Source organism: Hemicordylus capensis, chromosome 1 (assembly GCF_027244095.1).
Source record: "Hemicordylus capensis ecotype Gifberg chromosome 1, rHemCap1.1.pri, whole genome shotgun sequence".
In the NCBI taxonomy this organism is placed as follows: domain Eukaryota; kingdom Metazoa; phylum Chordata; class Lepidosauria; order Squamata; family Cordylidae; genus Hemicordylus; species Hemicordylus capensis.
Window position 1 is genome coordinate 340,563,561 of NC_069657.1, and position 23,730 is coordinate 340,587,290.

General features: G+C 42.6%; 1 protein-coding gene across 6 annotated transcripts in view; it reads right to left on the reverse strand.

Annotated features, from left to right (window-relative positions):
- Positions 1 to 23,730, reverse strand: part of TBC1D32 (TBC1 domain family member 32) — a 196,633-nt gene that overhangs the window by 28,469 nt on the left and 144,434 nt on the right. For 5 of the 6 annotated variants that reach the window (XM_053283712.1, XM_053283702.1, XM_053283696.1 and 2 more), the window contains 4 exons: positions 22,535 to 22,618; positions 6,510 to 6,576; positions 903 to 1,018; positions 242 to 396 (listed from right to left, as the gene is read on the reverse strand). In XM_053283712.1, the coding sequence (XP_053139687.1) occupies positions 242 to 396; positions 903 to 1,018; positions 6,510 to 6,576; positions 22,535 to 22,618 (422 nt within the window). The remainder of the gene's footprint in view (positions 1 to 241; positions 397 to 902; positions 1,019 to 6,509; positions 6,577 to 22,534; positions 22,619 to 23,730) is intronic. The other variant, XR_008313100.1, reaches the window with a different exon arrangement.

Consider the following 23,730-nt stretch of genomic DNA (forward strand, 5'->3'; position numbering starts at 1 on the left):
AATGCATTTTACTGCTCACTTTAAAATTCAATAACACTACCATTGCTATAAGTCTACCTGTTTTTTCCCTTGCCACCAGATAACCATTTGAGCAGATGTCAAATCCATATTTTTCAGAGAGAAATTGTACAGGGCAAGCATTTAAGTGAGTGCATTTTTAAAGGAACTTCTGAATTAATAAACATTCATTTAAAATGTTCAAAGCAATCTTGTCAAGATGAAACATCTTTTGAAGCCTTACAGAACTATGCAGTCGTGGTATCCAAAGGAATGCTGAGACAAGAAGATGGGAGAACTGGTGAAGAAATGTTAACATTTTCTCCCTGTTTCCCATCATTATGAGAAATACTGAAGATGCAAACCAGTCATAGCTTGCATATCCTCCCTGCAGACCACCTGTAGAAACATGTTAAGGAAATCCAATTCTAGTACTTTATGGCTAAGTCCAGAAAACCTCGCCATCCAAAATGCTGAAACTTCTACAGCATTATCAAAAGAGCGAGCCCAGGTTTCTGCAGTAGAGATCAGTATTCCAATTCAGAGCTCCTCAAGTGGCCACATACGCCCCTGTTCATTCCAATGATGAAAGCAAATCTGTGTGTCTGCAATATGCACAAACATCCGCTTTTTACACTTAAATGAATGGAAAAGCCAGTGTATGTGTGAAAGCCCTGTGCAAGGAAAGAGGCTTCCTATCCATACTTGTTAACGACTTCATTGGATTGGGAAAAGCTTTGCCAATATGTCTTCACAGTAAGCAATGTTTTAAACAGTTCCTGCATGTATAACTTAAATATATCTCCATGTTTAATATGCTCAGGCATCTTAAATAATACAAGACAATTATTCTGACAGTTATACTGACAAGGGACATGATATGAAGTCTCAGGACAAAAGGATACGTAGGGATGTCTTTACAGATGCTTGCTGTGGTTTCAAAAGTTTCTCACAATACATTAATACTTGAAATAGATCATTTTCAGCATTCTCTTTCAGCAGGTTCAAATGTTTGCCATAGCTAAAAAAAAAAAATCAACTTATTCAACATAAAGCGACCATATCAGATATTTATATGAATCATTATTAAGCAATAGTCCACCTTATATTTATAGTCAATCCATATTTGGCAAGATATCTAAACCTATTTCCTTCTTTTGGATATTGTGAAAATTTTTGGACCAAAAAATACCACCACAGAGCCTTTTATACAAAACAACAGGCTAGATCCAACAAACTGCTTAGGCTCATAAATTGAGTTTGCTCTAGCCCAAAGGCTTTTTACTTTTAAAATAACCTTCTTTTGAAAAATATTAAAAATTGCTTGAAAAATTCCTCACAGATTCGACAGAAGCGTGACAAGGAGGGCAATCTCTCCATGTCTCTTTGAAAAACCTAAGTACGAAATCCTCTTACGATCATGGAACTATTTTCATGTTTCTTTGAATCCAGTCTGTACTTGTGATTTTCTCTCTCTCCAAAGAAAAGTACATTACACCTCTTAAAAGACCAACAGTGGTTGCCGACTAACTTCTGTGTGAAATGCAAGATTTAACGGATCAACGCACTGCTACCCTGACAAAATTATTCTCTGTCTGTTAGGAATGCTGTGGCAATCTGCCAAGTTTAATTACCAATTATATTGTTTTTCAGCTAGTGTGAACAATTATTCCCAAACTTCTTTATGTCAGGTTCCAGCCAATTTACTTGCTGCAGCAGAAAAAGGGAAAACAGCAGCTAGATGTGCTAACTATTGTGAGAACTAGATGAGAGTGTGGGGAGGCTATACAGTATATATACATCAGATTTTGCATTCCCACCCACAACTACGCTAAACAGGAACTAAAGTCCAACATAAAAGAGCAAAACAATGTTTTGAACCTGTGGGTGGCACTTTTCAGCTTTCAGATGCAACTTAGCTTTTTTGTGTGCTCAAACTGTGCATGCACTTTTGCACAATTAAGGCAGCAAAATGGAATACAAATTCTGGCACAACTAGCAATACTGTACATGCAATGCCACCACATATAAGATGTCACCAGGCAAGTTGCCCCACCACTGTAATGAAGGTAAGCTTGTACAGGTTTTTCTGCAGGAGAAAAAACCTGAATGTGCAGATGATGTTTGCGAAAGGAAGGCTATCAGAGACATTCCTTGGACTTTCAGGGTATAAATGTGGTGAATGTGATGGAGGCAAAATGGACAGAAATAAAAAGGGGCGGGCTTCACAAATCCCTATTCTCCAAGAGACACTGTTTATTTAATTTGTTTTATTTCCATTTTTTATATTTTGGGGTTGGGTTGCTTTTTGCCAAAACTCAAAGTGACATGAAAACACACACACACAGAGAGAGAGCAAAACAATAAGCACAGTAAAACCAGCCTTATAAAAAACTCTGGAGACCCAAACTCCCAGTGGAACAAATGTATTTTTATCAAACACCAGAAAGTTAGGAGGCATGAGACAGTCTGGGCTGTCACAACAGCTAAGCAGGGTCTGCCCTGGTTGCATATTAATGGGAGACTTGACGTGTGAGCACTGTAAGATATTCCCCTGAGGGGATGGAGCCGCTCTGGGAAGAGCAGAAGGTCCAAATTCCCTCCCTGGCATTTCCAAGATAGGGCTGAGAGAGATTCCTGCCTGCAACCTTGGAGAAGCCGCTGCTAATCTGTGTAGACAATACTGAGCTAGAGAGACCTATGGTCTGACTCAGTATATGGCAGCTTCCTATGTCCCTAAGAAGCTCAAGTTTGTACCAACACCCATTCAAAGCACAAGTACAAGCACAAGAGATATGACAGAATTCTCTACTGCCTCAGCCAAGTGGGAAGTGGGTTGTAAATAAGTCTGTATATAATGCTTATATAATATTTTTAATTAATGCTTATATGCTTCCCCTCTGCCCAACATAAATATCTATTTTAATTTTCATTTCTAAAGGCTCAGGACAATCAACCATGGCTTGGATCCAAAAGATGAATTTTTGCTAGCAGAAAAGTTCTTTTGCTCACGGAAGAGCTGTTTCCAAATAAGCACTCCCAAGACAAAAGTGACTTTAAATCCAAAGCAGTTCTTTTGTATATGGTCTTGCACAGGTCTATGTGAAGCTCTATTCAATACTTCTTTTAATGGCCCATTAGAATGTATGTGCCTATATTTTCCTTATTCTCCATGATTAGTCTACAACACAACTCCACTATACACTGCAGTCCTGACTTGTGGGAAGTCTTCCACTAGTGCTTGAGTGCAAGAGTTGACAAAACAGCAGTAATACATTTTCAGAATCCTTTGGTTCTTAGCCACTCTTTTTAGCAGCCTAAGTATAAAATTAAAATCTTGCTAATGTATTACTATACATACACACACACACACACACACACACACACACTTTACTATCACAACCATTTGAGGATAGAATCAACCATCCCTTCCCTTTACAAATCTACCCTTGTACATGCCCAGCTGTAAATGAACCACCACTCTTAATAAGACCTAAAAACCCTATTGTTTGCCAGAGTTTGTTGTCAGAACCTTTTAGTATAGAAATCTACATTTTTTTCTGTAAAGCACTTTATATGCTTTCAGTCTCTTTATGCCTAATTAAGATATTTCAAATGGCACATCGTCAATTGTTTGAAATAATGACTCTAAGGACTTCAAATACATTTTAGTCATATAAAAAGGATATCAGGTTTTTTTCTTTTTGGTATGGATATTTTCAATGAATGACACATTGGTGCTCAAGAATAAAGACGAAGATGACCATATCTCGACATAACCGTTGATTTGCACAGGTAACATGCTTTTTTTTAAAAAAGGGAGAGAAAACACAATTTCATTGGGTAGCATCCTCAGTGGCACTTGTGGAAAGGCTTTTTGTGGTTGTAGCAATCCATAAAGTTGCAGCACCACCACCAGACAAAGAACCACCCAAATGAGAATTCTCAATTGCACATATACAGGTTTCTGCCAGAGGATGTACAAAGAGTTCCCTACTTGCATATACCATATACAAGCTTGTGCAAGAGGTTATACAACAATTATTGCAACATCTCTCACTAGCATAACTACTACTCAGAGGTGAATTCTTTTATGCAATTGTGCACTTTGTTCTCATGCTAGGAAAACAACTTGTGTAAGACTAGTCTGGATGCTACCCACTGTTTTGTTACGCGCATTAGAGCAAAATATCACAAAGATAGCAGCAGAAATATGCTTTAAACACTGTTCAAAGGACCCAAGTACTTTGAAGAGAGTGGTGTAGGAATGACGTTCTTGAAGCAATAGCTCCCTGTTGCATTCCAAATTACTTCCGTGATGCTCATGAGTCAAAAAGGCCCTAAATACCTACACATTGACTACCTTCACATAAATCCAGTTACAATCTTGTAATGAAACCAAAAGCACCCTTTAAACTATTTGACTGATATGGCTAATATGAACCTGGAGGGCCTTAAGGGAGTCACTATGTGCTTGCCATGTATTTTATATCAATCCAAGTTTATTTGTCATGCAGAGTCACAGGCCTTTGCAACCAATATAAATAATAATACAATGCAATATGCCAAATCAAAGTAACACAAATCAATACAGATACACTTTAAGATCAGATACAATCAACTACTATAGACTGAGAACACTGGCCCATATCTCTAAGGCTGCCAAGGAAAATGATGTTACACACTAGTCCTATTCATGCATTATGTCCAATGTGCATACAAAGCACACGTCTAGTAGAACACTTCCTATCATTATTATAGGAACATTATGTGCAATGCATGTATACAGTAGCAGTACACTTCCTATCCACACCCTGCATTCAAGGGGATTTGTACATGGATTCACTTTTAAAATGAACACATGTACATGTTCACATAAACACATGCACAAAAACACATGCACTAGGGATGTGCATGATTTGTGCACAGGTTCAGCACTGTGGGGAGGGAGCAGTGAGCAGGATCTTAAAAAGAGAGAGAGAGAGCGAGAGCGAGAGAGAGAGAGAGAAAGCAGGTCCTTACCTGTTCTCTGCCGTCACACGCAGCTTCCTGCTGCACTGGCGCTTGTCCCAAGTACCTGTGCGCAGCATGAGCACGCGCATGGTGTCCACGCATGCGTGGGCATCATTTGCATGGTCAGCATGGTGTTATAACAAACCTTGGTTCACGCACATCCCTAATCGCCTGCTAACTTGGCAAAGAGGCACCTTTTAACGTGGTGATTCTCTTTATTTAGCAGGGGGAGAGTAACTGGCCCTATCCACCCCCAGCACAGTACCTCCAGTGACTGTTGCTAGTGTCTATCTTATGTTTCTTTTTAGATTGTGAGCCCTTTGGGGACAGGGATCCATCTTATTTATTTATTATTTTTCTGTGTAAACCGCCCTGAGCCATTTTTGGAAGGATGGTATAGAAATCGAATAAAGAAAGAAATAGAACAACAGACACTTGAACACACATACAAGAACATGTCTGAATAGGGCTATAAAGTAATAGAAAATCTCGTTATCTTCAGTTTTGTGTATCTGTGGGGTGTCTAATGGACACCCTTTCCCAGGATCCGTGAATACTAATGGGTTAAATCCCATGTATCTGCAGTCCCTAGAGGGCTGGAAGTGACTGCGGAGGTCACTTCTGGCTTCCATTTTGTCTGGTGGAGCCCAGGAGGAGCCATTTTGTGGCTCATTTCTTTAAAAAAAAAGGACTGTCCCCAAAAATATTTTGCAGTTGTGGGGGGCATTTTGTTCTTTGTGGGCACTCCTGGGCACATAGAGGACCTGCAGAGCACATCACAGTAAGTTCCAGGCCCTTTTGGGGCTTTTAAATCCCCCCCTCCAGCCTGGAACCTAACCCCCCTTCCCCCCACAGCCCTAATGCCTCATTACTTGCGGTTCCATTACTCATGGTAGTAGACAAGGAATGGAACCCACGCGAGTAACATGGTTCTCCTGTAATATGCATTGACAGAATTCTTTGTTTTGGGAGGTCTGAGAGTCAGAACCTTGTCTTATTCTGGAAGCAGTCTCTTAACTTGGGCTGGATGCTGGTGGTTCAATAATTTATTATTTTGTTCAGTTAGAGGACTAATTTTTGTTATGGTGGTTCTTCAAGTTTAGGACTCATTATTAAAAGTTTGGTATTTAAACTATCTTAATCTGCCCTAGGCCTTCAGGATGGAGCAAAGAATCAGCCTAAAACAAATCACATGCAGTATCTCTGAACAACACTATTAATCCCTTGTGTGTAGAAAAACAGAACAAAAGCAAATTAATAGTTTTGAAGAACATGACAAATAACCTTTACAAAATCCTTTTGCAAGTGAACAAAAAACCAAAAACCTATTGTAACTATATGGAAACAAACATTTAAACATACATATAGAGAGAGAATACTTCAAAACACACAGATTTAAATAGTATATCGTGTTCAGTTGATGAATTTGATATATAAATAATAAGGAAAATCAAACTAATTTTATAAATACCCATGTGAAATATTTTGAAGCAACTCACCCAATTGTCATTTTAATGCCAAGCTGCTGTACAGGTGAAAGATTTTTAATTGTTACGTTTGCATCCGCTAAGAACAACAGAAAAGGGGCACATTAAAACGTATAGAAATTTGGATTATAATAATAGTTTTAACTGAAAAGGCAAGTTGTACTTTTACACATCTTGAACTAAAGTTCTATGCATGGTTTTAAATTTGAATTATTATTCATCATCTCTGCAAGAGAAAAAAACTGAATACTGTGATATAGCAAAAGAAATAAATCTAGTTCTCATGATCACAACAAGCCTACTTTTATGTTCTGAATACTAAACTACCTGTTTAAAGTAGATTATACAGTGTTCCATTTTACAAGCTAGAAATAGAGCCATAACTTGTAGCGGAGGTATCCCTTTGTAATTTCATAAAACTGTTATGCAGCACTATTCTCGCATCCTTAAAAAACAAATACAGAGAAGCACACCAACACACTGACTGCAGAAATACATATTTTGGCATGACAGATGTCAATAAAATGTATTCCTCTTAAATTCTGCCCTTTTGTCCACTATGAGTGGTATATAATAGAAGCAGTGGCCTTAGTTATCAATCTACTAAAAATGTGTACCAAGATGGCTTTGAAACTGGCAAAATCAAAAGAACAATCTATTTCATTGTACTAAACTTTGATGAGTGTTTTGATTATTTTTCTTCTTTTCCTGTTTTATTTTGATTAATAGCTGTATGTAATTTTGTTATTTTTTTCTGCATTTATTCCAGTGTGTTACAATCTGAAGTGTATCATAATCTCTAATTAAAATCAGATTTTTAAAAGGTTTATAACAAGTATCCATTCATAACAGAAATTGTTATGCAAAGCAGTGTCTGGATTATCATTATAACCATGATGTACTATTGAGTAGATACTTGTATGAAACCTTCCCATATTATGATTTTAATCACCAGAGCGACTTGCAGGAGAACTCTCATAAGTTAAGAATTTCCAATATTAAACAATGAATAAATAATTGGTCTGGCACAGCTTGGCAGTTTTTAATAGGCTAACAAGTGCATCAAAAAGTAGACCGGCAAACTTTATTGTTTCTTTATGCTTTATTCAATATACTAAGAGGTAAACTATTTTATATGAGTGTAGCTATTGAGTGATTTAAACAGAAATTTCCCACAATTAATGCAGAGAATGCCCCTTGTTTGTTCAGGATGCATTACTTAATTTTCTACAAAACTGAGGTGAAAGAAGTTTTATTAAAATGTCTTCAAGTAAAGGGGCTTTCAGGACAAAAGCATCAAAGGATCAATTTTCTCAATAAGAAAACTCATTTTTCCCTAACAAAAGGCAGAACATCTCAAAACTGTCAATCAGACGAAGAGGTGAAACAGTAGTTAAACAGTATGATGAAAATATGCTATGACAGCAGCTCCCTTTCTCCCTTAATTTGAAGAAAAATTTAAGTACAGGTCAGAGAGTAACCTCATAGTTCAAAGAGAAATAAAAATTGCATATAACATGTGTAATTCGGTTTTTAAAGAAGAAACGGAACATTAGAATTGGATGTATACATTTCTATTTAATTTCTGATTTGAGAATTCAAAATTCCAAGTATATTCTTGTTAAGAACTTGTATTTAGAAGTATAACAATAATTAATCATTAAGGAATTCTCATCAATTCAGAATTAAGAAAGCAGCGACAATACACAATATCTGCTCTTTACATTGTTTGTCCACACCATGACTAGAGTAATTAATGCATACATCCAGTAACCGGTTTGGGGAGACTAGACAGCCACTACCAATCTGTTTAGGCACAATTGAGCTAGATGGATCAATGGTCATACTCAGGATAAGGCAGCTTCATATTTTCCATAACAGGAGGAATATGAGAAGATAGTGGAATATTAGGAGTATAATACTAACATCTAAGAAACAAACTGAGGCAACAGAAGATTCCTGTGAATCCTTGACTAAGACTAGCAGTAGACTAGACTTATGTCACCAAGAACAAGAATTTGTGATGAGAGAGAGAAAGTATAATCTTAGAACATTTTTATTTATTTATTTTAACATTTTGGGCTGCAGAAAGGCAGTGTGCTCCCTAGAGCAGGCTCCAAGAGGTGGATCAGGAATTCCTATGGAACTGACATCCTCTTCAACACCGTTTTACTAATGGCTGTTCACCCACCTAGCTGCCCTGTAAGGATCCTGCTGACCCTGCCGATCCAGACCAGGCTAAATGAAACCCCAAACCTAGGGACCTAGGGAATATTTGCCAGAAAAATTCATCAGAGAAGCAAATGCACAAAGGTGGACTCATCCCCACACAGTCCAAAGTAAAAGAAAGCACTCTTTCCATCTTTCAACATTTCCTATTCAGTGCATTAACAAAGTCTCAGATTCTGGTATCATGTGGTCCTCTCCCAAACTGGTGACCACAGCACCTGCGGCCCTGCCATCCATTGCTCCTGTCATATGGGGCTCACTGCTGGGAACAGTACATGTATGCGCTGCCCCCTCCCAACCCTGAGAGAAGGGAAGCAAGCAAGGAAAATAAGTACTGCAGCCTTAGTTTTGTACCCAGGTCTCATGTCAATGTATTATTTCATTTATTTATTTGATTTATATATCGCCCTTCCAAACATGGCTCAGGGCAGTTTACATCAAAATAAAAACAAAACAATTAAAATCAAAACTAAATCAATTAAACAAATAAATTAAAATCATTAACATTAAAATAATTTAAAACCAACATTAAAGTTTTAAAACCATAAATCTAATTAAAAGCCTGGGAGAATAAATGTGTCTTCAGGGCCTTTTTAAAAGTTGCCAGAGATAGGGAGGCTCTTATTTCAACAAGGAGTGCATTCCAAAGTCCAAGAGCAGCAATGGAGAAGGCCCGTTCCCAAGTAGCCACCAAACGAGTTGGCGGCAACCTCAGACAAACCACTCCAGTTAAGTAATACGTCTGAGCTCCTGCAATTCCCTCAACTCCACATGGGTGCTTACTGTAGCTGAAATAAGGCTGGCTTTTGACCCAAGAGAAGGCACTTCCCAGATGCCAAGAAAGCTTTCCAGTAGTATCAGGAAGGCAAAGTTAAATATAGTAATGATGGAGATTAACTGATTTGAGCAAGCATTTTATTTTAGCAGCCAAATATTCCCTCAATTGCAAGAATTTGTAGAAACTACAGAAACAAACTAATCTACTTAGATCCCATCCCCCACCCCCAATACTAATATGGTTATATAAAGATCTCATGATGGTTTGCGGAATAAGACAACAATAAACAGAAGCTAGGATTATAAAATTAAAATAAAAGATATACAATAGTAGGGTACAAAAACAACTGCTAGACCATGGCTCAGTTTATAAAATAAAAGCAATTTCTAAAAGTCATAAAATCTCAAAACAGGGGAAACTGAGTAAGTATTCAGTTTCCTATTACACAGAGTTCTAAACCATAACTAGTGTTTCTGTATGTACAGTGTTTGCATATTCAGATACCTTTTAGCAGACCAGCAAACCTGTTGCTATGCTGAGCTATCTATGAGCAAAGCTGAAGCAATTTCAAAACCTAAAAGGTCAAATTTAATTGCATACCATATTTCCCAATATTCAGTTTTACTGCTACCTCAAAAGGAAGTGCAAAATAATGTGCAGAATCTGTTCCACATCTAATTAGATGAGACATGTGCAAATGGAACACTGTTTAGCTCAACACATATACAACTATTTATATCTAACATGACATTAATTTTGCCAGGATTTTTAGTTAACTTCTTCAGCTTGAATTATTTATCTAACAACTCCTCAAATTTTAACCTGTTTTGAAGGGAGGAAAAACACCACAAATTAACACTAAAAAGTGAAAACCTTTAGTTTTATAGAGATTAGTTAATCCCATGAATGTAATCAAATGGCAAGCATGCAAATAAAACTCTGTGGAAGACTGAATAGCCAACTCCCAAATGAACATGTAATGCACTCTATAATGATATAATTACTGCTAGCTTTGTAATGAAATGGGGTCATAAACATGGGGTTTTGTTCATCCAGAGGCAATGGCAATTTCACTTTCACTTAGCAGCCATCTGACCCAAGTATGGCAACTTCCATATGCAAAATGTACCCACCCCAACACCAGAAGCAAGGCAAAGGCTGCCTTTTTTAAAAAAAGCATCCAGATGATAGTAAAGCTGTAAGAATCAGTATTCTCTAAAGATACTGGCCCATCTAGCCTAATGGAGTCAACAGTGACTGATGATAAGCTGAACATCTAGATTTCCAATGAATCAGACACAGATATTTCCAATCCTGTTATCGCAGATACCTTAACAACAGATGTTAGAGAGTACAGCCTAATCATAAAACAGCAGATAAAAGTGGCAAACCATGCTACTTTAGAATAACAGTGAGTGTTGACACAAAAACAGGTTGCTTACCTGTAACAGATGATCTGGAAGTGGTCCTGGACAGTCATAACATTGGGTTCTGCGCCTGCGCAGACGAGCTTCGGCAAGAATTCTATAGCTCCTCGAGATGCCAGCAACCACCTACTGCACGTGACCAGCACCATCTAGCGGCGGTTGGGCGTCCTCATATTCAGTTTCTTGATGGCCAACAGCTCAAAGTACCAATAAGCCTGACTTCAACTTATAGCTTGTGTTGCAGCGGGGATGGACGGGCGGGTCTTATGACTGTCCAGGGCCAGTTCCAGATCATCTGTTACAGGTAAAGCAACCTGTTTATCTGGATAGTGGTCCTGGACATTCATAACATTGGGTGAATCACAAGCTACCACGATGGAGGCGGGTGCCACAAGCTACTGCAGCACCCTTTTAAGGACTGCCCGTCCAAAGTCTGCCTGTGCTGCACTTTGAATGTCTACAGCATAGTGGCTCACAAAGGTCTGGTGAGATGACCAGGTAGCTGCCGTGCAAATATCCCGTAAACTTATGCCTGCCAGATGCGCAGCTGATGTAGCATAGGCCCTGGTCGAATGAGCATGAAGCATAGATGGCGGAGTCACCCCTTGTAGGTAGTACGCCAGTTTAATCATCTCCACTATCCAGAAAGAGAGTCTTTGTCTGCTTGGAGAGAAGCCCCTCTGTCTACCCGTCATGCAGACAAACAAACTGGTTGTTTTCCTTATCTGCCTTGTTGCCTGTAGGTAATATAGCAGGCTCCTGCGCACGTCTAGAGAATGCATGGATCGCTCCAGTGGTGTGGAAGGATCCCTGAAGAAGGTTGGGAGAACGATATTAGTATTTAGGTGGAAGCTGGAGACAACCTTCGTCCGGAACTCCAGATCTAAGTGCATCACGACCCGATCGGGGTAGAAAGCAGTGTAGGGCTCATCAATCCGAAGGGCCCTGAGTTCACTGACCCGCTTCGCAGTGGTGACAGCAATTAGAAAAAGCGTCTTCAACGTGGTCAGTTTCAAAGAGGCCGTTGCTAACGGTTCAAAAGGAGCCTCCGTCAGCGTAGCCAGTACTAGCGACAAGCTCCATTTCTCTGCTGGCGGCCGCACCGGAGGATAGAGATTGTTGATACCCTTCAGAAATGCCTTGCACTTTGGATGGGAAAACAATGTTGTTCCATCCCAACCCGCATGACGTGCTGACATATGCACCTTTATAGAGACGTTCGCAAGGCCCTCACTCTTTAACTTGGTAAGATAGAGAAGAACATCCTTGAGAGAAGCCTGCTTAGGTTTGAACCCCTTTAAGGCTGCATGGACACAGAACCTATGCCACTTAGCATTGTAACTACGCCGGGTAGATAGTTTCCTCGTATTAAGCTGAATCTTCTTCAGTAACCTACCCTCCACACAGTTAGATTCAGAATGGAAAGATCTGGGTGACAGACCTGCCTGTGGTCTTGTGTCATTAAATCTGGCCACTGTGGAAGCCTCCTGTAGGTTCCCCCGCACAGTCTGAGTAGACGTGTGTACCAAGGTTGCCTTGGCCACCATGGCGCAATCAGAATTGCTCGGGTGTTGTCTTGTAACATCTTGGTCACGACCTTGTTCAACAGGGGTATTGGCGGAAATGCGTAAATCTGCTCCCCCGTCCAACGGAACTGAAAAGTGTCACCTCGGAACAAGTGGCCGGCTCCCATGCGGGAACAATAACTCTCGCATTTCTTGTTCTCTTCCATTGCAAAGAGATTGACTTGGGCTGAACCCCAAGACTGGAAAAGTTGTTGCATGACCACTGCGTTTAATTCCCACTCGTGTTGAGGCAGGACGGTGGTCGTCCGCAGTTCCCTGCTGAGTGAGTCCGCCAGGCAATTGAGGGCCCCTTTGATGTGTATAGCAATGACATGGATCGACCGAGGAACACACCAGTTCCAGATCAGTAAGCTGAGGTTGCAGAGCGACCTCGACACCGTTCCGCCTTGCTTGTTTATGTAAGCAATGGCGGTCGTGTTGTCTATTTGTAGAAGGACCACTTGATCAGTCACGTGGGTCTGGAATGCCTGCAGTGCTTTGAAGGCCCCGAGAAGTTCCAGGTAACTGATGTGACTGAGGGCCTGTGGACGGGACCCTGGACAAGAGCAACACCAGCTTGCTTTGGGGCTCGGCCCGTGGGCGATAAACGCCCAAGAACCATTGCTGCAGGACCCTCATACGCAGGCGTGCATAGGGGACTGTTGTTGTGCAGGAAGCCATCAGTCCTAACAGCACTTGCACTTGATGTGCTCTTTGCAAGGGTGCTCTCTGAAAGGCGAGCAGCAGAGTCTGCAACCACTGAATACGGTCTTCCGGTAAAAAGGCCATTTGCGCCGACATATCCAACCGTGCCCCGATATATTGGAGACAGGTGGATGGGGTCAGGAAGGACTTCTTGTAGTTGACTTGGATGCCAAGGTCTTCCAGTAGGGACGTCACCAACGTCACATGAGTCTTGAGTTCCAAACTCGTCCTTGAAGTCAAGAGCCAATCGTCGAGGTAAGGATAAATCGACACGCCCAGAGTCCGCAGGTGGCTACTACCACGGCAACCACCTTCGTGAAGACCCTCGGGGCGGTCACCAATCCAAACAGCAGGACGTTGTATTGATACAGTTCCATTCCCAGCGTAAATCTTAGGTAATTGTGATGATGTTCCCTGATGCCCACATGAAAGTATGCCTCCTTTAGATCCAACGTTGCAATCCACTGCTCTTCGTGTAGAAGAGGGAGGATGGCCTGCAACGTCGTCATGCGGAATTTTCGAATTTCGACGTACAAATTCAGGTGTCTCAGGTCCATTATGGGACGAATGCCCCCATCCCTTTTCGGGATTTGGAAGTATCGAGAGTAAAACCCCGACTGTCCCTGTGCCCACTGCACTGGAGAGATTGCCTCCTTTTGTAGCAACTGCCACACTTCCTCCTGTAGCACCGGAGTTTTGGGGGTGAACTTTATACCCGAGAAGGGTGGGAGTTCCTTGAATTCGATCGCATACCCCTCGCTCACAATGCGGAGAACCCAGCGGTCTGATGTTATGTGGTGCCACGCTGGCGCGTAGCTGGCCAGTTTGATGGTAATTTGACGTGGCGTCAAGGAGAGGTTGGTCCTTGAGATCCTGTTGCTTGTTAAGTTGTTGAGTATTCTCTCCCTGGAGCAACTGTTGAATTTGTTGCTGCCAAGTGCTAGTGGGGTGGTGTTCCAATCAAAGTTGCTGTTTTGGCTGCTGTGCAGCCTTAGTGCGCCCTTGTTGGTTCGATTTGTTCCTATTATAGAACGGTCTTTTGTTGTATCTCTGATACTGGCGCTTGTAGTCCCTGCGGTCGGGTTGACGGTAGAACTGCTGTTTTCGCTGGTATTGATGGTACGGTTGATACCTTTGGGTTGTAGTCTTCTGGGACAAGAACGAACGAGCAGTCAACCTAGACTTCTTCCACTGCTCCGTGGTCTCATCAGTCTTGTCAGAAAATAGACCTTTCCCATCGAATGGGAGGGTTTCAATCCGGTCCTTCATGTCCTGTTGAAGACCTGTCGCTCTCAGCCAAGCATGTCTCCTTAAGACGATAGAAGGTGTTAAGGTGCGGGACTCTGACTCAGCGAGATGTTTCGTGTTTGCCAGTTGTTGTCCAGTGGTAGCCGTTGTCTTGGCAAAAGTAGATTCAAACAGCCTAATGAACTCTGCCGGAGGTAGCGTGTTGTGCTGTTCAAATAGGGCCTCACATAAGGAATGGGTATATTTGGCCTGACAGGCAATATAGTTCGCAATCTTAATGGAAAGACAGGCGGTGGAATAGGTACGGTGACCTAACCCATCAAGCTTCCTCCCTTCTTTGTCCACCGGGGTAGTGTGTCTCCTCCCACCTTTTGAAGTGGTTGCACAATCGACCACCAGCGGGTTCGGTGCCAGATGGCGAACAAGGTATTCGTTGCTCTCCTCTTGGACTCGATATAGAGCCTCCAGACGCTTCGAGGTCGGGGCAGATGTCTGCAGCACTTCCCACTCTGACTTTGCCGCCCGTGAGATGTGTGGCAGCATAGGAATGTAGACCGGTTGCAAACCTGATGCGGCTTTCATCATATTGTAGACGGGGTCGTCTAACTCTAGAGTACTCTGTTTCAAGTCAAGGCCCAGGACTCTTGCCATTTCAGCAACCTGCTGATGGTAGCCTTTCATCTCCTCATTGGGCGAGGCAGAGGGAACCACCGCCATATTCAGTCCTGGATCGGGCTGCTCCGGTTCCTCTGGACCTTCCGGGTCTGGATCCGTGTTGTCAGAACGATAAGAGTCCGTTCCATCATCATCGTCATCATCAGAGATGGGAATGGGAGAATGCTGCCTGGGCGAGTGTCGCGTAGGGGTAGGTGACTGACGCCTAGGCGACTGAAGTGCTGGTGAGTGGCGCGTGGGAGGGTCCCCTACTACCGCGGGCACCTGCAGTCTTGGCTGAGGCTGAGGCTGCCGCACAAGTGGCACCGTGAGAGTCGGAGTGGCCACCGGACGACTTGGTGGTGACCGATGTAATGGCGCCCTTGGGAGATCTGCTTGGAGCGACACCGTCCGTTGATCTAGGTTGTATAGAGAGGTTTGGATCGCAGAATCCGCATGTTGCACTTGACGTTCCCGACAAGGTGAAGTTTGCGCGGCTGAGTTAGAGCACACGAAACCCATTCCTCTCAGCTCACGTTCACTAAGCCACTGTGTGAACAAGGAATACTCTGCCCGAGTGATGGTGCAGACTTCACTCCAATCTGTACGAGCCATTATAGGCGTGGCGGTAGCAGAGATAAACGGAGTCTTGGGGACAGGGCCCTCAAAAACATTGAAGCCGGTAAATGTACCTGTCAAACGCGTACTCTCCTCAGACTCCAGTAAGCGGGTCAATCTGTGGGCCGAAGCACCACGTTGAAGAGGTGGTGTTTCCTGGTTCTGATACTCCACCACTGGCTCCTCTCCTACACAGTCCATAGGTTCTGGATTGACAGCCTCAGTGTCGAGCACGGTGTCCAAAATGACTGACACCACTGCCGGGCCCTCCACCAAGCCCGTCGATATCGACGTCGATGGTTTAGTCTGCGGAGGAGCTTGAGCAGAGTCACTAGGCAGTCTCGGTGTCGAATGGCTCTTCGTTGTCGAGGGGGCACTGATTCCTGACGTCGACCCGCCCTCTGTAGTTCCTTGAGGCGTAGCATGCCGTAAAGACAAAGGCGTCGAAGGCGACTGTCGAGGAGTCGATGCCAGAGACAAAGAGAGAGCTCGGTGTTGAGGTTCCAGAAGCGACTGCAACCCCGCAGGCGATGGGGTGCGTGTTGAACCCCATCCTCGTTCTTTGTGATGATCCTTGTGTTTCTTCTTCTTCGGGCTGCCCCCTGATGTCGAGGCAGCGGCGCTTTCAGAGGCACCGGATGGGTCTGTGGGTTTCTTAAAAGCGGCAGCCGACTTTGTAGCAACCGGCATCGAGGCCCTCGATGTCGAGGGACGTTTGGAGGCTGTGCTCGGTTTCGCTGGGATTTTCGAATGCGACTGAGCAGCAGATCCCGGCGTCGACGGTGAGTCCTTCCGGGCTATAAGAGCTTCCTCCATAAGGAACACTTTTAACCGTGCCTCACGATTTTTCAGCATTTGCTTATTGAATGTTAGGCAAACGGGGCACTTTGAGGTATCATGCACCTCGCCTAGACAGAAGAGGCAGAGGTCATGGCCGTCCGTCGACAGGAGTTTCCCCCGGCATTCTGAACAACGTTTAAAAGTCGTCTTCTCTTTACCCTGTTGGGCACTCATTAGAAAGGTGTCCTTGGGACTCCGCAAAGAATAGTCGGTCGTTCCGTGGTCAAAAAGGAGAGTTTGTCCGAGTACGCATTCAAGCCGTGAGGGAAAACGAAAGTAGAGTAGTCAAAACGGTCTGCGTCTTTCCGTGTTTCCTCAGGTTTTTGTTGTTGTTGTTGTTAAACAGAATCCAGTAAGAGTAGTCAGTCATTCCTAAGTCATGCCAAAAGAAGTTGGTTTGTTGAAAAGATAACTTTAAGCTGCTGAGGAGCAAACGTTTCTGAAGCCTGATCCCAACGGCGGTCAGATATGAGGACGCCCAACCGCTGCTAGATGGTGCTGGTCACGTGCAGTAGGCGGTTGTGGGCGTCTTGAGGAGCTATAGAATTCTTGCCAAAGCTGGTCTGCGCAGGCGCAGAACCCAATGCTATGAATGTCCAGGACCACTATCCAGATCTTTGCTCCTCCATACAAAACATTAAAGTAAATTTTCAACATAGAGAAAATTATAAAGTCAGAGAGGATGCAAACCTAGCTTTCTCTCTTACATACTACTGAAATTGTCATGTATGTGCCCACCTGCAGTTTGAACCAGTACAGTACACACATTTGCCATCTCATCTACTGCTTTGTGAGAACTAGGTCCAAGACTGGGGCGTCACATACATAACTGGAAAGTTATGGTGGATAACTGGAGTGCAAGTGGAGGAGAACTCAGCTCAAAATTGACAGGACACAGCATAGAACCCTTCTGAAGGTTTATGCGGAAGTGGTGTGCACGGCAAAAAGCCAAATCTCGTCTGCACGCATTACTTCTGCAGGTTTGTGTTCAGCAGAGCTGTCCCAGGTTGTGAGAAGTTTGATTCAGGCTCCTTCCATTTCAAACCAGTCCCCGGAGACCTTGTTTTGCTGCGATGCTTTTAATGGGTTCTTTGCAGACAAAATCGCTTGTATTTGGGCCGAGTTGGACTCAGTTGTTCTTGCAGAGCCTATTAAGGTGCTGTCCAGCAATCCCTCTTGCAATATTAGATTGAACTAGTTTCAATCTGTGATGCCTGAGGACGTGGACAAGCTGCTTGGTGTGGCCTACCACTTGTTCTCTGGATCCTAGCCCAACTTGACTGCTTCTATCTGGCAGGAAGATTGTTGGAGATGGCCTAGTTAATATCATTAACTCACTGTGGAGGGTAGGATGCTTCCTTGTTTGAAGGAGACAATGACTAGACCACTTCTTAAGAAGCCTTCCCTAGATCCTTGAAGGAATGGATAGTTATAGGCCAGACTCCAATCTCCCATGGTTGGGAAAGGTGATTGAGAAAGTGGTGGATAACCAGCTCCAGGCAGTTTTGGAGGAAACCGATTATTTAGACCTATTTCAAAGTGGCTTTAGAGCAGTCTATGGGGTCGAGTCTGCATTGGTTGGCCTGATGGATGACCTTTACCAAGGAATTGACAGAGGGAGTGTGACTCTGTTGGTTCTTTTTGGATCTCTCGGCAGCATTCAGTACCATCGACCATGGTATCCTTCTGGATCGTCTGGGGGAGTTGGAGATAGGAGGCACTACTTTGCAGTGGTTCTGCTCCTATCTCTCGGGCAGATTCCAGATGGTGGAGCTTGGTGGTGGTTGCTCTTCGCAACGGGAGCTATTACCTGGAGTCCCTCAGGGTTCTATTCTGTCACCAATGCTTTTCAATATCTACATGAAATTGCTGGGAGAGGTCATCAGGAGATTTTTTGCAGGGTGTTATCAATATGCTGATGACACCCAAATCTATTTCTCCTTAACATGATCATCATCAGGAAATGCCATTCACTTCATCATTAGAAAATGGCATTCACTCAGGCAGTAATGGGCTGGATTAGGGACAACAAACTGAAGCTGAATCCAAGCAAGATGGAGGTGCTGTTTGTGGGGATCAGAATTTGAGGGATGCGTTAGATCTTCCTGTGCTGGATGGGGTTACACTCCCCCAGTAGGAACAGGTACTCAGCTTGGAAGTGCTCCTGGATCCTGCTACCTCAGGTGGAGGCTATGGCCAGGAGTGCTTTCCATCAACTTTGGCTGATTTGACAGCTATGTGTCATGAGCTCACTCAAAGGAAGATGCTGGCCAGAAATATATGACACAACAGCCAGTAGCGCAAGTTTCAGTTTTACTGCTAAATAGTCAGGTTTAACAGTCTCACCAAGAATACAGAAGTGAAGAATGAGAAGCCCAAATTCCAACGTCACAATCTCTTCGACAAAAGCTCCAAGCGGATTTGATGTGTTGTTTCCATCAGTTTGTTCAAGGCACAGGCTGCCCGATTTATAGTCAGCAGTCACACGCACTTAATTAACACTCCACCCCCGCCAGCTGTTATAGATTCAATCCGGCTTCTGTCTTCTCGCCAACCGATTACTCCTTCATAATTTCCTCACCTGCTGCTGACATTTTTTCCATCTGCATTCTTGACGAGATAGTGGCCGTTCAAACTCCACCTCAGATCCTGAACCTTCTCTCCAAAGATCACCGGGCCCTGCTGGCCCCTCCTGTGCCAAACACTCACCCTGACCTGTCTCAATTACCTCCCCATTCACATTACTGGCCTGCTATTTCTCAGGAGCCTCCCCACTTTCTAGTAAGTCGCCTGCCTCCCACTACTCTCCAATGTCCTCGAGTGGGGGCACGACACTACATCCATTCCTTGAACAGAATAATCTCAAAATGGTGTATCAGCTGGTAACCTCCAGGCTTGACTGTTGCAATGCGCTCTATGTGGGGCTGCCTTTGTAAATAGTTCGGAAATTTCAGTTACTTCAAAATGTGGCAGCCAGACTGGTCTCTGGGGTAACCCGGAGGAACCATATTATGCCTGTTTTAAAACAGTTGCACTGGCTGCTGATATGTTTCTGGGCAAAATACAAAGTGCTGGTTATTACCTTTAAAGCCTTGAACGGCTTGGGTCCAGGCTACCTTTGAGAGCACCTTCTTCTGTATGATCCCCATCGCATGCTGAGGTCATCTGGAGAGATCCGTTTCCAAAAACGCCACCAGACGTTTCCCGGTACATCTGGTGGCGACTCGGAGCTGGGCCTTCTCTATAGCTGCTTCTGGCTTATGGAATACACTCCTGGCAGATATCCGCAGTTTTGTCTCACTGTTGATCTTTAAGAAAGCCCTAAAAACTTACTTGTTTGGCTTGGCCTTCCACGGTTTTTAAATTGTTTTTAAGTATTTTAATTGGCTTTAAATGGTTTTATAATAGTTTTTATATTGTTTAAGTAGTGTGTTTTAAATGGTGTTTTTTAATGTCTTTTAAAACTTGTTGTGTACCACCCAGAGCTTTTGAATGGGGCAGTCTATAAATGCAACAAACAAACAAACAGGCAGCTGTGATGGGAACATTGTTAGCAGCACTAATATATGCAATATTTCCAGGGGTGTAGATATAATTGGGCAATGAGTTCAAAGAGCTTAAGTGTCCTGGGGGCTGCCTGGCTCCCCCCTCAGCCCGAGCTCTGGTGGCCTCATTTCCCAGCTAGTTTCATTGTCACCTGGCTATTTTTTTAGTTCTCTCCCTTGCTCCAAGTGAAGGAGAGAACAAACAAAACACCCAGTCAGCAATGAAGTCAGCTGGGAAATGACTTCTAGAGGTCTGTGCCAGCCCCTCTGGGTGCTGTCCATGCCCCTGTGTGTCACATCACATGCAGGGCATTGCAAGCATGCAGGGGGTGTGGCCAGCATCTGGAAGGGCTGGCACAGCCCTCTGGAACTCATATCCCAGCTGGCCTTGAGGCTGGCTGGGTGTTTTCTTTGTCCTCTCCCTCGCTTGAAGTGATAGAGAGAGAACAAAAAAATACCCGGCTGACAATGAAGCCATCTGGGAAATGCACTCTGGAGGGCCAGCCCTTCATGCCCCCTGTGTCTCCTGTCATATGCTAGAGGCATAGCTGGTGCATGCGAGGGACGAACATGAGCTCACTCTCCTTTAGCTTTATGCCTGAATATATAGCTTTATGAAATGCTCTGAGCTATCCTGGGAGGACTCTCCAAGGATTCAGGCAGGAGTCTCTCCCAGCCCTACCTGGAGATACTAAAAAGTGCACCTGGGACCTTCTGTCTATAAATGCAACAAACAAACAAACAGGCAGCTGTGATGGGAACATTGTTAGCAGCACTAATATATGCAATATTTCCAGGGGTGTAGATATAATTGGGCAATGAGTTCAAAGAGCTTAAGTGTCCTGGGGGCTGCCTGGCTCCCCCCTCAGCCCGAGCTCTGGTGGCCATCTGTATGCAAGTGTGCAGACACTCTTCCTATGCAGATACTATTTGCAGCATCTATGCAGATGCCCTTCCACTGAGCTATGAGCCCATCCCGTACAGCACTCACATGTAGTCACCTATCGAAATGCAAACCAAGACAGACCCTGCTTATCAAAGGGGATACCCTTTGATTCATCCATGTTACCATAAGACCATCTTTCCTTCCTTATTGACAGCATGTCACTGTTTTAAACAAATGAACAAGACACATATACCAAGGCCACCTCTGGGTCTAGCTGGAGATTGGGGGAAAGGACAGATTTTCAATGCCTAGAATAACTGTCAATTCTGTCACCATAATTTAATGCAGGAGTGCCTCTCTAAATCATATATAGCTCACTATATTTTGTTGAATGGATTGTATTCACAATTTATCCATATATTTGCCATAAACAGAAACTGGATTTCCAGTAGTCTTCTCATAGATTTCTTAAGTGTATGCATCCAAGGCAACACGCAGACAGGCAGGCAACACAGTGTTAACTGTTGCTACTGTTTATTATAATTTTTAAAAGCTGCAACTGCACAAATGTTGATATATCAGCTTATTATTCTACCTCATCTTTAAAACGATAACTGAAACTAATTTGATTTTTCCAGATTTGCAAATTTTATAATGGATTGAAATCCTAAGGGATTTCACAACAGCTGGATGAATTGTGTTATTCTAATTTCAACTACCCAAGGGTTTACAAAGCTGCTGTAGTTTAAGATAATCAATTTCTCATTTCCAGAAACATGATAACACTGAATATCAATGCATTGTCCCAAAACTACTTTCATATAACACATTGATTCTATTCATTAAAAACCTAGACTAAACTATTGTTACATTCACTCCCTGATGATCAGAAAACTAGCCAAGGAGGTTGGGGGAGGAGGGCTGCACTGAATCTGCAAGCTTATTAAAAAAGAAACCCATCTGCTATCTTTACAAATAATTTGGGTAATGGGATATCCTAGTACCAGATTTCATGTTTCACAGTTCTGTGTGGGTTTACAGTACATGCTGTAATGGATCAATATTATTAAGGGTGAAGAACAGAGATGTTGGAAATACAAAACAGAAGTGCTAAATGAGTAATTCTTTGAAATTGTAAAGTTTTATTTTAACTTTTGCTTTTAATTTATTGTTCACACAGACTACACCACTGGGATGGAGAAAGTTATCTACAAAAACAAATCTAAACAAGTAATCTCCTTGAATAAATGTAAATAAATCAAATTATTATTATTATTATTATTATTATTATTATTATTATGTAACTTCATAAAGGAACTGCTTTCTTTTTTAAAACAAACAAAAGAACTGAAAGTGGTCAACGCAAAATACAAAAGGGTCAAAGGCGGCCAACAGAAGATGGCTTTGCTGTCTCTACCTCTCTTACCAAGTTGCAGACTGACTTGCCTCTGATGAGTTTGAGGGGCAAGAAAATGGGTGGCAGTTCTTTTTCTTTCAATTCAGTAATGTCAGAGAGAATAAAAATAGGAGGAAAAAAATTACCTTCATGTTCTCTGCCACTGAAGTAACATTCTGATGGTGTTTCAGAGAGATGCAATACAAACTTCTCAATTAATTCTGCCAAATCTGCAAAAATAAATAAATAAAAAATTTAAAATATCTATATCTATATCTATATCTATCTCTCCCCAAAATTAAAGCAGTGGCACCATAATTCAAAATGCAGAACCATAGTACCAAACAAAATTAATTCTAACAGGCAGCTAAAGCAATTTGAATTGCTACATATTTATTCAAACTTGCATAGAAAACAAGTTGTTCTGGGAAGATCTAATCTGCCTATTTTCCTTTTATTTTTATTTGATAATTACCATCCTCATGAGTTAGCCCACTTCAGCCTTAAATGTTTACATGCCCACCATTTTGAATTGGGGTAATTACCTCATAAACTACACCGCTGAGGTGTCCCTACATGTCACTCACGAAAATTGTACCAAATTTGGTTCAAATTGGTTAGGCAGTCCACAGGTTAGCCCACTTGTGCCTCAACCATTCACACATCTGCCATTTTGAATCAGGGTGGATGACATCACCACAAACTATGTCATTGAGGTATCCCTTTGTGTCCCTCCACCTGCAGCTAATTTGGTTCAAATCAGTTAGGCAGTTCACAAGTTAGCCTACTTGCACTTCAAACATTCATGCGTCCTCCATCTTGAACTGGGATGGATGCGATCATTACAAACTATGCCACTGAGGTATCCTGATGTGTCACTCACTACTACTGTAGCAAATTTGGTTCAAATCAGTTATGCAGTTCACAAGTTAGCCAACATGCTTCAAATGTTCACACGTCCACCATCTTGAATCAGGATATATGACATCATCACAAACTACACTGTTGATGAGTCCCTATGTATTCCTATAACTGTACCCAATTTGGTTCATACTGGTCCAGGCATTGCCAAGTTGATACACACACGCACACACACACGCACACAGCCAAGTGATCTCATAAGCTTAATTTACTTAAGCAAAGTAGGCTAAAAATTCTAAACATGCTTTCTGTTTTTGTATTCATAACAGCACTCTTGATTTAAATTAAAACTGTAATGGCTTCTCTGACAATCTATTCAGTGTGAACTGAAAACGGAATATTCTGTTATTCTAAGATCCTCCAAGGACAACTCCAGAATGTGCCAGACAGTTTCAACATAAAGACAAGTTGTTCTGGTAAG